The sequence below is a fragment of the Ursus arctos genome, unplaced genomic scaffold, assembly GCF_023065955.2.
Source record: "Ursus arctos isolate Adak ecotype North America unplaced genomic scaffold, UrsArc2.0 scaffold_5, whole genome shotgun sequence".
Classification (NCBI taxonomy): Eukaryota; Metazoa; Chordata; class Mammalia; order Carnivora; family Ursidae; genus Ursus; species Ursus arctos.
The window spans coordinates 52,799,009-52,817,450 of NW_026623067.1; the positions used below are offsets into that span (position 1 = coordinate 52,799,009).

Consider the following 18,442-nt stretch of genomic DNA (forward strand, 5'->3'; position numbering starts at 1 on the left):
ATAAGCTTCCTCCCATCCTCTGTATTATCATTATTGTGTGTGTTTGTGTGTCCGTGTGATAAGAACACTTAATATAAGTTCTACCTTCTTTGCAAGCTTTTAAGTACACAATTGAGTACTGTTTACTATAGGTACTATGCTGTACAGTACACATCTAGGACTTACTCATCTTACATAACGGAACTTTGTATTCCTCAACGAGTACCTCCTCATTTTCAGTTTTCCCCAGGTTTTGTTTTCCCCTGGTAACTACCATTTTACTCCCTGCTTCTTTAAGTTTGACTATTTCAGATTCTGAATATAAGTGGTACCATGGTAGTATCTGTACTTTCTTGTTTGCCTTATTTCACTTAGCAGGTTCATCCATGTTGTCACAAATGTCAGAATCTCCATCTCTGTAGGCCTGGATAATATTCCATTGTAAGTTCTTACATTTTCTTTATCCACTTGTTTGTCAATGACATTTTAGGTTGCTTCCATATCTGAGCTATTGTGAATAATGTTGCAATGCATTTGAGAGTATACATATCTCTTCAAGATGCTGATTCCACATCCCAGCTACTGTGAATAGATCTCTTTGAGATGCTGATTTTAATTCTTTTGGGTATATACCCAGAAGTGGGACTACTGGATCATTATGGTATTTCTATTTTTTTTTTTTTGAGAAATCTCCATACTATTTTCCATAGTGCTGCACCACTTTACATTTCCACCATCAGTGCACAAGTGTTCCTTTTTCTCCACATTTTTGTCAATATTTGTTTTCTTTTGTATTTGCTTTTGTTTGTTTATTTTTATTATAACCATCCTAAGAGGTGTGATGTAATAGCTCATCGTGGTTATGATTTGCATTTTCCTGATGATTAGTGATGTTGAGCACCTTTTAATATACCTATTGGCCATTTATATGTCTTCTTTTAAGAAATGGCTATTCAGTTCTTTGCCCATTTTTTAATTGGGTTATTTGGGGTGTGGTTTTTGCTATTGAGTTGTACATGTTTCTTAAATATTTTGGACATAAATCCTTTACCAGATGTATGATTTGCAAATATTTTCTTCCATTCCATAAGTTGCCTTTTCATTTTGTTGACTGTCTCCTTCATTGTGCAGAAGCTTTTTAGTTTGATGTAGTACCAATTGTCTATTTTTGCTTTTGTTGCCTATATTTTTGGTTAGTCACATGTAACCATCTAAGAAGTCACATGTAAGAAATCACTGCCAAACTCAAGAAGATTTTCAATTTTTTTTTTCCCAGAAGTTTTATAGTTTTGGGTCTTATATTTAAGTCTTTAATCCATTCTGAATTAATTTTTTGTATGGTATAAGATAAGGGTCCAGTTTCATTCTTCTGCCTGTGGCTGTCCAATTTTCTTTCTTCCTTACTTTCTTTCTTTCTTCTTTCTTTTTTTAAAGATCTTATTTCTTTATTTGACAGAGAGAGAGACAGTGAGAGAGGGAACACAAGCAGGGGGAGTAGGAGAGGGAGAAGCAGGCTTCCCGCTGAGCAGGGAGCCCAATGTGGGGCTCGATCCCAGGACTCTGGGATCATGATGAGCCGAAGGCAGATGCGTAACGACTGAGCCACCCAGGCGTCACTGTCCAATTTTCTAATAGGATAGAGACTATCCTATCCCCATTGTTATTGTTAGCATACTGGTCAGAGATCCATTGATTATATATGCATGGCTTTATTTCTAGTCTCGCCTCCATTCCATTGATCTATATATTTGTTTTCATGGCAGTATCATACTATTTTGATTACTGTAGCTGTATAATTAGCTTTTGAAATCAGGAAGTATGGTACCGCCAGCTTTGGTCTTCTTGCTCAAAATTACTTTGGTTATTCAGGGTCTGTAATGGTTCCATACGAATTTTAGGTTTCTTTTTTTTTTTTTTTCCTTCCATTTCTGTTAAAAAGTGTCATGGTAGCAATCACCAGTTGACAGTTAACCAGTAAATTATGTAGTGGATATTGTGGACCTACACGAACCATTAAGTATATATGAATACAATGTTTAGGATATGATTTATAGCAATAGAATAAAGAAATGTAGAGTTATGTTTGAGATTGAGTCTTGAATTAATCTGTGCTTTTTAGAGAGCAGGCAAAAGATCACCCATATCCCCTACAATATATAGGCTCATTAGTGAGTTCCTTCCAAAGTGTAAACTTATTATTATTATTGTAAAATGGTTTTTTAATCCAGTTTTAATAATTATTCTCTGCTAAAGAAAGAGGAGACAAATGGAAGTGGAAGAGGAGTGAGACAATAGATTCTACAGAACTTTATAGGGAGCAATATTCCTCTAAACAGGCAAAAAAAATCTTTTTTTGTACAAACTGAATATTGTTTTATTTGCAGTGCAGTTTCATCCCGAACACATCAAAGACACCCTTAGAACTTGCTGATACAGCTAACAGATTTTTTAGATGATCTGGTAGGATCTTGTTTTGTATGCTACTCATCTGTACTTGTACCTTGCCTTGAGGAGGTCCTGACTATTTACACAGGGTAAAAAAATATAAAACTCAAATACAACACTGAGGGTCTCAGTGAGACCTGAGAATTTAAAACCCTGAAAGTAAGCTTAAGGAAGCTCTCCAGATCACCTCTCTCCCAAAAAAGACTTGGATAAGACGGAGAGGTTTGCTTTATTTTTTTTTTTTTAAAGATATTTAGAAAAAGACATCATTTGATGAACATTGATAAAAGCATCTCCCTAAATAAAATATATCTGTATATTTTCAGTAAATGAGACCTTTTTAAATTTTTGTTTTTACCTTGGGGTAGGTAAATCACATTCTGTATTTTAGTTTCACCATCTATAAAATATTAGTAGGTAATTACAATTTTTATCAAAGTAGTCTGAAGTATCTCAGAAAAAGGCACTACATAAATACCACAAACCATAAATCATTTATAAATTACTATACTATACAACTATATTACTCTGTCTACTGTTTTGTTCTCCTCACTACTTCTACTGGAATTTAGGAATACCTGGAAAACATACACGGATGATATACAAGGATAAGGGTAGAAAGTGCTTCCTGAAGTTGAATAAAAAATGAAAATTTTCACATAAATTCCCCAATATAACTAACATATATATTGATGAACCTACTCACAAAGAATTCCAGCAAGATTTTTTTTTATAACCACAGATATAATCACTGGAAACCCCATCAATGACCACATGATAACCCAAGTGAAAGAGAGAGAAAGCTGATCACCGCTGCAGTAATATATCATCTTGTAGTTGTTTAAAATCTTCCCTGGCATCATTAGAAACATGCTAGTTGAAAGAGGGATCATTTCCTGATGCTCCAACACCAGAAGTACCCCCTGACTAAAACGCTACAGTGCTCTTCTAAGCCTCCAGTGCTTGTGCTCAGTGTTCCTCTCAGGATGCTACACTTTGACAGCTAGCTAAATCAGGGCTGGACTGTCTTCCCTTCAGCTACTACCTGAAGTATGACCTGTTTACCTGACCAGACTCCTACTTTCAAAGCCACGACTGTTTTCTAATGTAGTATTTAGAATCATTTAAAACCTTAGGAATTCACCAGATAAAACATGATGTGTCTATAAAAAAGGAGCATATGCATTTTCATATAGTACATGAGTCTAAGAAAACCATTTTGCTTCAAATCAAAGTGAAAAGATTAATGATAAAATATGTGAAATTGTATAGGATTTTAAGATGCTAATGTCTTTCCCCAAGTTTCCCAAATTTTATTTTATATCTATTACAAAAGCTTTTATAAATATAACACATAAAGAAACAGAATCTAAAAGCTAGATATAAGAGGGCACCTGAGTGCCTCAGGCTGTTAAGTGTCTGACTAGGGCTCAGGTCGGGATCTCAGAGTCCTGGGATTGAGCTCCCCCACCCCTCGGGCTCCCTGCTTAGCAGGGAGTCTGCTTCTCCCTTTGTCCCTCCCCCTGCTTGTGCTTTCTCTGTCTCTCTCTCTCAAATAAAAATCTTTTTTTTTTAAAAGCTAAATATAAGGAACATAAACTGAAAATACACAAGTTTGCAATTAATATTTCTCTTACTTCACTTCAGATCAATTAGTCTGAAATAAATGAGATATACCGGTAGAGAGAGAGGATAATCAGGATGAAAATTTTATTAATTATTGAAGAACGAAAAGATGCATTCATAGATCTTGCAAAACTGATAATATAAATTATCTAATATGAAAATACATAGATGCAGTTAAAACTCAATTTCTAATAAAAAAACTAAAATGAGATTAACTATTTCACTTCCTAATAAAGAAATGAGATCATAGATAAGAATAACAGAAAATCTGTAATCTCATTTGATCATGAATTTCAACCTACTAAACTACAAGTATATAAAAAGACCATGACTGAAATTTGACCAACATTTTCTGTAGGAAAAAGCAGTCCAAGAAAAAAAGAAACTAAAATCATACAGAAATAATAACAGAAGACTCTGTACAGAGAGACAAGAAAGACCATAGTTTTACTCAAGGCTTTAGATATTTAGATAGTTGCACACAATATTTAAATCTGTTGCACAAAATGTGCTGCCAAAGCCTACCATGAATAATAATATCTTTGTCACCGAGGGGATATTTTAAAGAATCACTCTCCTTTGTACCATACCCAAGAGGAATAATTGGAATAATATATTGTTTAGTATTATCTACCTTAAAACTGAATTTCTTTTTTTGTTATTATTTTTATAAAGGGATTTTAAACACTATTTGCATGAAAACAGAAACCAAGACTTTAAACTTATGTCTTAAACCTGAATTTTTCTTACAACTTGTCATTTAAAAATCCTATTTTCATTCAGCATGTTTACACTGTGTACCTACTATGAATATGTCTCTATACTAAACACTGATTCTTTCTCAAAACTTATTAATTATATATATAATATTATTTATTTGATTTTAATTTATACTTTCCAGTACTGAGTCATTTCAAGTTGCTTCATCCACAGCCCACTTTTTTAGGCAGACACGAAGAGTCAATTATGAAACCTACATTTTTTTCCACAGTAATTTTCCTTGTTTTTCTATTTGGGTTAATGTCATCTTGTCCCCACTCAGTTGTTGTGTTAGAATGTGGGCAGTGAATGAAGCAACTTGAAATGACTCAGTACTAAAAAGTATAAATTAAAATAAAGGCTCCTAGCCAATGTGAAAATTTCCTTAAACCCAATTATTAGAGAACCAGAAAAGACTAGGAGGGGGGAGTTTTCAAAACCATAACATTTCAAAAGACAAACTAAAGTTGGCATCATAAACTCAGGACTTAAAAAAGAAATAAATTAGAAATTATTAAAATTCTACCCGTATCCCTCACAAGACATTTGAAACTTGTTTAAGATTACTCAAATATTTAGAAATAGATAGTAGACAAATGGTATCAGAAAAAAAGCAGTATGCCAAAGGCCATATTTAAATTAATGATGTTATCAGAAGTAAACTATGCTCAGTAAAAACCTAACTTAATATTTGTGTCATGAAAGAACACATATAAATGACTAAACATACGGATTAAGACTTCTTACCCCATATTTACATTGGCGGGATGTTGCTCCATATTGGAAACGGCATTGCTCATCAGCATCATACACCTGACCTGGGGCCACAGCTGGATAAAGAAAGTCACGCTTGGGAGGCTCATTATCAAGGCAAGTACCACGGCCTGAACTGTTCAACATAAAGGATCAAAGGAAATTAGGTACACTATGGACTATCTCCATCACAATTAATGAAACCATGTGTTGAACTCTTTGTTTTAATAACTTGATGCATGAAAAGCAATACATTCTACCAATAAATAGTCATATAGCAAAACAATAATTTTACTGAAATGTGAGTAAGAGTGCCAATTGTTTTTTCCAGCACCAAGACACAATAAAAGCATCTCAGACAACAATCTGAAAATGTCATGTTGGCCTTAAAACACTGATTTAAACTAATTTCTGAAGGAATCAAAACAGAATTTCATATTACTCTAAGCTTCTTGTTTGTTTTCCATGAAAATATAACCACATCTGGTAGTAGAATTAAAAACATAAAATGTGGAAAATTAAAAAAAACCCAACAACCACTATGGTTGTAATTCTTAAAAGACCTAATCAATATACTACTCTAACTTGGGCAGAACAATAGATGTTGTAGTAAGACATGTCCAAAGGTTCTTGAAATATTTCAATAATAAATGGGCAGAATGACAGATGAGGCCAAGATCCAAAGTTCTCTCAAGTATATTAGAAGTGTTTAGTCTCTCAAAAATTTCATATTTCATCTAGGGTCATCAGAGTTGGAAAAGAGAATGTTCTCCTCTCTGCAATTTCTGCTTTTCAAAGTATGCTTGCACTCAAACATAATATTTTAATTCAGTGGAACAAATAACATAAAGATCGCCAAAAGCCAGACAGAATACCTTAGTTTAAAGAGCTTTATACTTTGCTAAATATAATTGTTCATTTTTTAAGTCAGTGTGCATAAAATAGGACAGATGCTTTTTTACTTTCATTTCACATGTGAGTAACTTAGAATTTTTAAAGAATTCTTATGCCAACATTTAAAAATTTTTTCCAACATTCCTGTCAATTGTGCCAGCACTTGTGTTTTTTTTTCCAAATCTTTTCCATCCACTTTGCCAAAGGAAAATAATTTCACAAGTAGAAGTTCCTCAACTATTATTTAGGACAGTACAAATTTTCATTTATAGATAAGTAAGAAAGAGCCATGCATAATAATGAGTTTCATATTCACTTACTATTTTGTCATATTTCTTAAAATGTAAAAGTTAATTTGCTATATAAAAATGTGTATTTGCACAGCAGCAAATTAATACGTTTTAAAAATTGAACCATACTACTCATAAGGTGATAGATTCAAAAACTCACGGGGCAGAACATTGTCTTCTTTATACCTTTTCCTTTCATTTACACCCCTCTTGATAGGTTTTTCATCAATAAAAATAATTAGATGGAATAATAAATGTAGTACTAATATAGATGGGTTTATTATTGGCTATTATAATCATTTCACTTGTCACTGTTCAAGGTATTTAACAGAAAACACCTTTTTTCACCCAGCTATCCAGTTTTCATGACAGAACGCTTTTTACTTCCTATTTATTGTACTTTTAGAAATTGACATGCACCTCAGTAAGAGAAACTCTTTCTAGATGAATTTTGAAAATAGCAAGCTTTTTTATTTCATTATGTAAAATATCTTTAATCTACATGGATATGCAAATGTTAAGCAAATGCAATTCTACCAGTAAATTCAAAATTTTATATTAAGATTAATGATAGAGGTCAAATGTGAAAAGTATACTGAAAGAAGACAATTTTGATAAACTGTAATATTCATGAAATAAGTCAATTAGCAGTCTAATTCCATAATTTTTCTTCTAAAATATCAGTTTCATCTCCATCTACAATAAAGTTATAAATGTCTTTATGACAGGATTAAAATATGTAAAAAAAAATCAAGTACCATTATAAATCAATGGGAAAAATTAAAGTACTGAAGTATATAAGTACAGGGTGCCATAGGCAAAAATATTTGCTGATAGCATAACAAAGTATATGATATATTCACCTAAGTAGCATCAACTCAAAAATCTATTAAAAATTATTATACATAATTACTTGCAGATATGGAAAATTAACCTAAAAACCTAGAGGAAGTACTATATGGACCTCCAAAAGAGTTTAAGAATAGATACCTGGGGAAAAAAAATACTTTCTGATAGCAAACTGAAATTTGGCTTAATTCAGAAGGAAGAAAGAATAATTACTTCATCTAAAGTTCTTGTTCACAGGTATTAATGATGTTCTAATCCTGGTTCATGTTCTTTAAAAAAATATCAAATCCGACAACCATCGGAAGGGCCTCCAGACAATAGAGAAGACATGCACTGTGGTCACCTGTGGACAAAGTCTTCTTCTGAAAAGTTTATTCCAAAAGTGCATTTTTGTTTCAGTTTTTTTAAGTATTTACTAATTTGTATTAATGTGGTCTAATTAAAGATCTAGACAAGCGTTATTCTCCTTTTCTGTATATTTTCGCAGAAGGATAAAACACTGTATGAAATAAAATATACACAAAAAACATAGATCTTTATTAAGATGAATGCGTATTTAGGAATATGGCATCAACAAAAGCCTTTTAATGGGTTTGGTTATAGTATTGTACAAACCATGAATGCTTCCATGTCAAATGTCTTACCTATTACAGACTCTGGGAAAACAAGGGTGGGGATATCTCCAAGATTGATTTAAATTGTTTCTACATTTTGGGTAGAAAATGAACTATATTTTTCTTCTACTAACCATATTTGATATATATAGTAAAACCTGGATTAAACTATTTGGGGGCTGACGTAGTTTACATATTTTAATTCTTAACCAGAGGTTAAGTGACAAAAATATTTTTTCCATAATGTTACTAAAATTTGCTACTTTCCTGACACTTTTAAGTAAGTTAAATTTCTAGATCACAATTATTTTAATTAACTCTTAGAAAATAATAATTCTGGATATTTCCATGCCTCTGAGTCATCCACTGCCATTATGAAATACCATAGCTATAAGTATAGAAGGTAGAGGACATGGATCTGAGAGATGTATATTTAACCCTAGAAGTGCTTTTTTTTTCTTCTTATTAAATTCCCAAGAGCTCAACCCTAATCACACCCTTCACTTTCTCCAGAAGAAGTAACTAATATTCTGACTTTTAATATAATTATTTCCATGCTTTTTTTTAGTTACTATTCATCTGTCAATTATTAATATGCCTATTTTTGGACTATATAAAAAGAGTCATAGCGTAGGCTTTCTTTTGTGACTTTATTCTTTGGTTCAAATATAATGAATGTGAGAAACATCCATGTTGATATGTATAGCTGTGGCCTGTTCATTAATATTGTTCTTTAATTCCATTTAAGACTATGGGACAATTATTTATCCATTCTTCTCTTAATCAACATTTGCATTATTCCTAATTTCTGAAAATTGCGAAGTATGCTGATATGAACATTTTTGTACAGGTCTCCTGGTACAAATGTCTTTTCCTTTCTCAACAATATTAGATGAGTTATTTTCTTATATTTTTTAATGCATCTATTCAACAAAATGGAGATATGAGTAACTGTTATTAAATCTAGGGTTCTAGCTAATTAATATAACCATACATTTCTTACGATGCTAAGTCTAGTGTTATTTATGCTACTCTTATCAAAATAATAATAGTAGTGGTGTTATATATAAATCTTCTTGAATTTTCTCATCGAATGGCACTTTCAAGCATAGATAGTCTGTGCTTTGGTCATATGCAAATTTTTCCACTCAGAAAACAGAAACCTCACTTGTTGATAAATTAAATGAAAGGCACTGTTAGTTTCCATCTATGAGATATTATTATAACTTATTATTATTAAGCAGCAATATATTTGTCCTGAGCAAAACTATATACATAAAAAGTAGAACTCTATTTCCCTAGCAGCATACATTTCACTACTAAAAGCCCAATCTTTATTAATATATACAGCAATAAAGATGATAATAGACTCTACTTTTGCTTATGCATCTAAGACAAGACAGAAAAAAAATGTGTATTAGCTTGAGAACATGCTTTTTCCTAGATTATGAAATTCTTAGTAAATCAAAATATATTTACATTTCCAGAAATCTTTGCAGCCTGATAGCAAAATCATATTTCATGTATTCTACTTCTAATTTAGAGAAGTCGTATTTACATAGCTTGAAAATTAGCCTTGAAATGGGAACATGAGCCAGAGTTGAATCTTCAGCTTAATTTTACAGTTCCCTATGTAAAATATGCACCCTTGGCTTTGTTTCCAGAACACATGAGCACATTCTCCTAATTGCAATTTTAGATTTGTTTTTTACTTAAACAATTATACTATAAAGTACAGACCTTCAGCCTATAACACAGTGGGTCAACCTAAAAAATAAATCTTTCTATATAACCCTATACATATCTTAACAGTCTTTTAACAACAACAACAAAAAGTTAACATTTAATGCCAACTCCTATTTCTTTTTTTTACCACAAAATTGTGCTCATACACCTAAGTTAAAGAAAAATGAATCAGACTGTATCATCTATGGCAAGTCAAGTGTCTTGCCTACTATGTTATTGTAAACTGCTTTATCAGTCGTCACAAAACAAACAATAACTACCTTCTAAAATGAGTTACTGTAGGTCAGACCTTTCTCTTTTGCCCTCTGTATGACTAGAATGCTTGAATAGAACTGAATTTGAGGCTTCCAACAAACAAACACTGTACTGCTAATTATTTACTCCGTCATGCCCTTTTCTCCAAATGTAATTATGACTTATCAAAGATTTTTATGGGTTACGGTGAAGTCCCCAAAACATGCCTGATAAATGGAAGGAGGAGAAAGCTGTTTTGCTGTCTCTTGGGCTCCATATAAAAAAGGATCCCATCTATGAAATTGATTTCCATTGAAAGATTATTGATACTGACCTTCAAATGTAAGTGCTATAGAGGAAATGTGAGTGTCTTAGTCATCCTGTTCATCTTCTATCACTTTCCTTGTAGCTCTTTCTTTCTAGTTCACCTTCTACCATAATATTGCATTTCTTTTATTCAGCTTCCATCCTTTCTGTGAAAATGGCTAGTCTGTATTTAATTTGGAGCTGTAGGAAATTTTGCTATGGATCTCTGACAGTTCAAACAATTTAACAGACTTTAATTTAAATAGAGCAAGAGTTGATTCACAGAGGCTCCGGAATTTTTGAAAACTATATGAAATTACTCTGTACTACCGCTAAGTGGTGGAAAATGTATGAAAAACTGGCCTAAACTACTTCTGGCTGCCTTCCACCGCCTGGTAAATTAGCCCATAGTCATCAATGAGTGTGAGCCATAATACCAGGTTCATCTTTCTCTATTTTTCTAAATAAATAAGTAAATAAGTCCCGCAGGCAGATAGGAAGGACACTACCTGCAAAGCCGTCGTCGAAAACATCAGAAGCTGGCATAACACGTCCATTTTAACGGAAATGGGTTCTTTATTATTTAATCAGGACGGCTTCTGGGCGATTCATGAACCACTTATTGAATCACCGAGTTTAAGAAATCTGAAAAAAAATATTGGGAGTTGGTAAACACCATCTCCTGATTGATCAATAGCACCTAGTGTTTCAGAAAGACACGAGAGACTTTACTCTATTGGCATTTAAAGGCCATGGAATTGTTTTCAGTTGAACATAGTGAATAGTGAATCTCTATAAATCATAGAAAGCTCATTGTTAAAATCCACCATCATCTTGGGCCTATGCAGTCACTAAGTAAAGAAAGGTATGCATTTTGCTGGCTGGACTGCAGTTCCTAAACAATTCATCTTTCAAGACTTCTTTTTCTTGAGAAGAGAAACTAAAAATGTTATGAGTCTTTTTGAGCCAACTATAAAACATAAATGTAACCTCAATCCCTGATCAAAATATCACTGGATTTTTAAAAATATCACACATAGCTGTTAAAGCAATTAAGCCAACTGCATTAATAAAAAGGAACAAAGAAATTCAAGAAAGTTACTATTATGTCTTTGCGCTCCAGTGAACTGACCTTTTTAAAGGGCCCTATGTTTAAAAAACCTTATTGCTTGGTCAGATTATAATCAGAGCTGTTTAGTTTTTTATTAAAAAGGGGAAAAAAGCCAACTTTCCCCAAATCTCTACCCATTGTCTTTCATATCTATCTTTTACTAATGGCTTTAACTGTGTGAGCATTCCCATGAGGATGCACAACAGAAAAATTTTTATAAAATAGAGGATAAATAAGCCCTTTAGAACCCTGTCAACACTAATCATGCTTACATACAAAATGCAAAGAGGCAATAAGGCTTAAATAATACTTTTTGGATTAATTCTTTTAATTAATTCAATGGAACACTTTATTGCAACCAGTAATAATTTTACATCTCTCACCAAACCTGTGGCGATTTCTTAACAGTATTTTATTAGTAATTTAGGGATTCCCTTTCCAAGTATTTTAACAGCCTTAATATAGTTTCATCAAGGCAGGGTCTGGCAAGACCTCAAAAACTAGTCCTTGTATTAGGAATACAAAGATGGTCCTAGCAAATAGGCTGTGCAAAATAAACAGGGTAGGGGAGAAAGAAAATTGGTACTTGGAAAAAAAAAAAAGACATGAGGAGAGAAGGCTTCAAAAATGCACAGGAATACTGAGCATATTATACAGTTTGTCTTTCTGGTGATAGACACTAAGATTCCATTATAAAAACATGAGCCAAGTCAAAGGAGAAATTCCAGATCTGGCTTGATTTCTGGGGAAAGCAGATCTTCAACAATGTTTAAAATTTAGGTAATATGATCTCATTAAAAACATCTTGGAAAATGATAATGCTAGTGCTTTGTGTTAAAAACCACTAAAAGATGTCAAACAAATCTTCTGTGGTCTATCTTTATAGCCTTCAACCCAGTTTTGGCACTAGCAAGTACAGTGTTATAATTACTAATTACTAACATTAAAAATTTTTAGGTTATGGCATAATTATTCCGAGGAACTACCTTCTGATATGAATTTCCAATTCCTTCTATTTCATTATTACATTAATTAATTCAAAAAAGTCCATTTTAAACATTTATCTTTTGATCTCTGATTGATGAAACCATTGTGGTAGGTAATTTAAAATCTCTTGTTTGGGGTTTTAAAAAACTACATAATTTTAAGTTTTCAGAAGTTTCAGCTATTAGCAGATATGAACCAAAACTTTAATAAATAATATTACCTTACATAACCTATCTGAATTTTTAAAGTTTTAGACCATAGTCATATAAATGTGAACTTTGAACAAAGACAGTTTTTAAAAAGAATTTCTATAGTTTCATGTGTGTTTTTCTATGATTCACTTTTTCACAGAATACTTAATCCCTTCTCCCCAAGAAAACAATGGCACAAAACAGTTGAAAGTAATGATACAGCAATAAGGCTCAAAGCCTCTATATTATTTAAAATAATTTTTACCAGTTAATGAATGTCTACTGTGTTTCATACACATTATAACATTGTACGTAATTATATATATAACAACCTGAAGATGCATGTATTATTACCTAACTCATTTAACAAGTGAGGTCACTGAAGATTAGGAAAGGTTAAGTAACATGCCCATGGTCACACAGTTAGAAAGTGAGACCTAAGTCTATGAGAGTTTCTAAAGTCCAATCCGAAAGTCCTATGCAGGTGAGATACGAAAGAATATCTGCTTTCATAAACACAGTTATACCTCAGCTAATTTATTATTTCACATTTAAGTAACCAGACTCTTAGAATATACATTAAAAGATCAGCAAAGAAGTTCTAAACTGCAGAAAAGATGAATCACATAATAAATTTTCAAAGACAAATTTTCATTTTCTCATTTACACTTGCTAGGTGTTTGGTTTTTTTGTTGTTGTTGTTCGTTACTATTAGATACTTTGGCATTCCTAAAAAAACTTCAGTTTTTTCAACAACAAAATGAAATATATAATCACTGAATTTAAGTTTGGCCCACGCTCTATTTAACTGTGTAAATCTAAATTCTTTCTGACATTGTTTCCCATTTATTGAACATTACTGACACTCACATCATCAACCCCACTTATAGCCTTGCTCCAGTTTCTCTAATCTACCAAATTCTGTTTGAGTATGAAGGAAAAAATTTGCCACAACGATATATTAAAGTATTTTGGGAACAGCCTGAAATATCACCCTATAAAAGTTACTCATTATGCAGTTTGAAGCACTACATATTAGGCTTCTACCAATGGCTTACTTCTGGAGCAATTCATCATCACTCTCCAGAGATTACTTACTCTAGAAAGCTGGTGATATAGTCTCGACTGCAGGCAGACCAGGAAAAAGGATTGGTATTTGCAGTAATGTGAGCTGCCATAAGTTTTGCTGCTTCATGACCTTTCGTCCCACAAGAATTTCCAATTCCATCATGGTTCATACCAAAACTGTTTTAACAAGGAAGAAACATAAGAAACATAAAAGAAAGAAATAAAAAAAAAATGAACCCCCAATACATCCTTTATTTCCTTATTTGATCATTTGTTAGCCTTATCAACATATACCTTCTATCAAGATCCTCTAAGGAAATACAGGATTCAAGTTAAGGAGACTACAGAATAATTCTATGATAGAATTTATTTTTATATCTCTTTAATTGATCATATACTTTCAAATGTTAGCTTACATGAATCAATCTTTCCTTGAACAGATAGGGAATATATATTAATTCTCACTTTATAGGTATAAAAAATGAGATTTAGCAAAGATAAATGACCTATTAAAGATCATACAGTTAGTAAGTGTTAGTAGAAACTGCCTTTTAACATCCTAGAGTTCATGCTACCTCACTATGCTGAATCTAAAAGAGAATTATAAAAATATAGTTATAATCCATGGAGTTCTAGGTTAAAGGCCAAATGCAAAAATCATTTTTCTTATTAATATAGATAGAGGAGAATTCAACATATATGCAATTTATGTTTGTATGTGTATGTGTGTTTTCAAAACACCTTTTGAAAAATCTTGATACATTTAAGTATTATGATTATAGAGTTTTTCTTTACCTTGGTTGCCATTCATTATTCAAAGCTTGTCTTTGCCATTCCCTCCCACCATGTCCTATAGCCATGCTTAGTGCTATTATCAATGTGATACAAAAACATAACTCAGTGATAAATCATACATTTTTTCTATAAAGGATATGAATATGAATAAATTTTAGTCTTTCTCCACAGATAGTCAAAAGCGTCCATTATTGACGGCACTGGAGGAGATAATGCTAAGTGAAATAAGTGAAGCAGAGAAAGACAATTATTATATGATTTCTCGCATCTACGGAACATAAGAACTAGGAAGATCGGTAGGGGAAGAAAGGGATAAAGAAAGGAGGGGTAATCAGAAGGGGGAATGAACCATGAGAGACTATGGACTATGAGAAACAAACTGCGGGCCTCAGAGGGGAGGGGGGTGGGGGAATGGGATAGACCGGTGATGGGTAGTAAGGAGGGCACGTATTGCATGGCGCACTGGGTGTTATACGCAACTAATGAATCATCGAACTTTACATTGGAAACCCGGGATGTACTGTATGGTGACTAACATAATATAATAAAAAAACATTAAAAAAAAAGCGTACATTATTAGTGAAAAAATAAAGTTACGTGTCCATTGTGACATCCTAATAAATATACAATGAATGTGTTCAAGGAAATAAGTAATATGTGTGACAAGACTATAAAATAGATGATGACAGTTGCTGGAGAAAAAATTGAAAAGGTAGTTGAGAACAGAGAATTACAATAAATGAAAGTAAATAATAATTTTGGCAGTCCAGAGACACTGAAGATTTCTGAGCAAGAGCAACTTAAGATTTCAGAGGAGGAGAATATGGACTTGATCTGTATTTTAGACAGGACATTATAGTAATTCTATGGTGGAGACATTGGAGTGGGAAGAGAATGGATGCAGGGAAAGCAGATGGAAGATCATTACCAATTGAGAAATGATGTAGGTCTGAATAGGGCACTGGATAGAGAGCTGGGGTTAGATTTGAGACATGTTTAGGAATCTGAATGAATTATTTTTCATTTATGTATTTATGAAAAAGAGCCATAACAAAGACATATCATATGTGGGGCAAGGAGAAGAAACTAGTAATTCGCATGGAGGAGTGAACATAAGCAAAGGAAGAGAAGTACAGAAAAGTGTATATCCAGAGCCCTAAATTAAAACACCAAGTAACCCACCAAAATAACCAAAAACTAAATACACCAGTATTTAGTCTTCTTGTTTGACATAAACACACTGGAATCAGTCTCTTTGAATGATCTTCTAGGAATATGATGGTGGACTTCACAGTTAATAGAATTGGATATAATTTTGTCAAAACAATCAGCTGCAGAGTTACATAAAAAGCTCCGTAACGTAAATTCATAATTCAATAAACAATATTGTATACTTCTCTCAAAGGCTGATGTTGTCATGTGAATATTACTATGATTCTTTTCAAACGATGATAGCTTTAAAAAAATTATTTCCTTTTAGCAGCAGCCTTATACATATTCCTGAGTCTATTGAAGATAGGTATGGCAGACACAGATGGCTTTAAGAAAATTATTTTCAAGATCTCAGCTTCCTTATGTATTCTTTTCTTAAAAAAAAAAAAAAGTCAAGCTTCTCCTTTTTATATCTTATTTCTCCTACCTTTTAAAAGAAAAACTTATTCTTCATCCATCTATAATTTTACAATAGTTCATTGCCTTGGGGTCTAAAAATGTGTGTGTCAAGAAGAGGCAATCAGAACCATTTTGTATCAGTGTTGAGAAAGAGAATGATTTTAATGATTGACTAACATATGTAGTTTCTTGTTTTCGTCAAGTTTACGAGAGGATATAATCAAATTAACAGTCGATGGGTTGGTAAAAATTTTTGATACCAGATCACCATTTCACCATTGGTTATGTTCTAACAAATAATTCAAAAGGCATTCAAAGAATTGAGTTATATTTCTACAGTAAACTCCTTTCATCTATTTATGCGAACAAATTTTTTCAGCATTCAAATCTATAAGAACAAAATCAAAGAGTCAAATTGATGCTGAAATTCTGCCTCATTCTAGCAAGAGAGACAAATACAGCAATTGAAAAAATATAAGTAATTGAAGGCACATTTTCTATAAAATTTTACTTTTGATTTTATTATTTATTAAAATATGTAATATGCACATGCTTCTCTGATCAATAATTGGCTAACAATGATTGTAATGTAATGAGTACATAATCCAGAGAAAAATTTTTCCTTTATTATCACAGGAAATTTTGTAAATGTAATTGCAATTTATATACATTTTTGTGATAGAGATATAATATAATTAAAATACTTTTAAGTATAAAAATATATTTTAAAAATATATTAAGACATACTAAAATATACATCAGGATAGTATTTTGGTTGGGAAAGAAAAAGCAGATATATAGAGTTAAAAGTGGAAAAAGTGATGTAAATTTTGACTATAAAACAAGAACCTGTTCACATATTTTTTAAATGCATAATGAAAGTTACCAAGATGCTATAGCATTTAGATTCAATTGATACAGTTAAAAGACGTATACAAAATTTAATTTTTTTACATGCTTTTATTTACAGTGCTCTAGAAAGTCTATCCTTTGCAATTAAAAGGTTGAGATTGTGTCATTTGTGACAACATGGATGGACCTAGAGGATATTATGCTAAGTGAAATAAGTCAGACTGAGAAAGACAAAAACCGTATGATTTCACTTATATGTGGAATCTAAAAAAACAAATGAACAGACAAACAAAAAGCAGAATCAGACCTATAAGTACAAAGAACAAAGTGATGGTTGCCAGAGGGTAGGGGTATGGGCAAAACAAGTAAAGGGGAGTGGGAAATATAGGCTTCCAGATACAGAATGAATAAATCATAGGGACAAAAGGCAAAGCATAGGGAATATAGTCATATTATAATAGCATATGGTGACAGATGGTAGCTATGCTTGTGTGAACATAGCATAATGTAAAAACTTGTCAAATTACTATGGTGTATACCTGAAACTAATGTAACATTGTATGTCAGCTATACTCAAATAAAATTTTTTTTTTAAATTCATGAATTCAAGTACACAAAGGAGGAAATCTTACAAATTCTATTTCTACTAACAATCTTTAGGTGTCAGATACAGATAGTTGTCTTAAGGACTTAGGTTTCAGTTGTCTAGGAGAATGTATACTTTTGTAGCTTATATTTCAAATATAAGAAATCCCAAAAATGACCTGACCAAAGTTAAAAAGTTCACTTACAGTGATACAAAGTAAAATGGGAGTTTACAACTGCTATTCATGACATCAACTTCAAAAGATACCTTTAATAGGGTGATCAAGCTGGAGTAGAAGACATATACATATAAATATTTAAAGATAGGTTCCCTCAATCAGTTAGAGAAAGACAAATACCATATGATTTCACTCATTTTATGGAATTTAAGAAATAAAAGATGAACACAGGGGAAGGGGGAATAAAAGAGAAAGAGAGAGAGGGAAGAAAACCATAAGACTCCTAACTATAGAGAACAAACTGAGGGTTGATAGAGGGAGGCGGGTGAGGTATGGGCTAAATGGGTGATGGGTATTAAGGAGGTCACTTGTAGTGACAAGCACTAGGTAGTTAGACATAAGTGATGAATCACTAAGTTCTACACCTGAAACCAATTTTATCACATATATTAACTAATTTGAATTTAAATAAAAACTTGAAATAAAAAAATAAAATAAAATAAAGATAGGTTCCCTCCTGAGGAAAGTCTATCTCAATGAAGAGTTGATAAAAGAAGTGAAACTCATT

At 32.3% G+C, this 18,442-nt stretch overlaps 1 protein-coding gene across 2 annotated transcripts in view; it reads right to left on the minus strand.

Annotated features, from left to right (window-relative positions):
* The window catches only part of ADAMTS6 (ADAM metallopeptidase with thrombospondin type 1 motif 6), a 290,690-nt gene that overhangs the window by 109,249 nt on the left and 162,999 nt on the right, over positions 1-18,442 (minus strand). For both annotated transcript variants that reach the window (XM_057307195.1, XM_026498893.4), the window contains exons 10-11: positions 13,883-14,029; positions 5,557-5,698 (exon numbers count right to left, since the gene is read on the minus strand). In XM_057307195.1, coding sequence (XP_057163178.1) covers positions 5,557-5,698; positions 13,883-14,029 — 289 coding nt within the window. The remainder of the gene's footprint in view (positions 1-5,556; positions 5,699-13,882; positions 14,030-18,442) is intronic.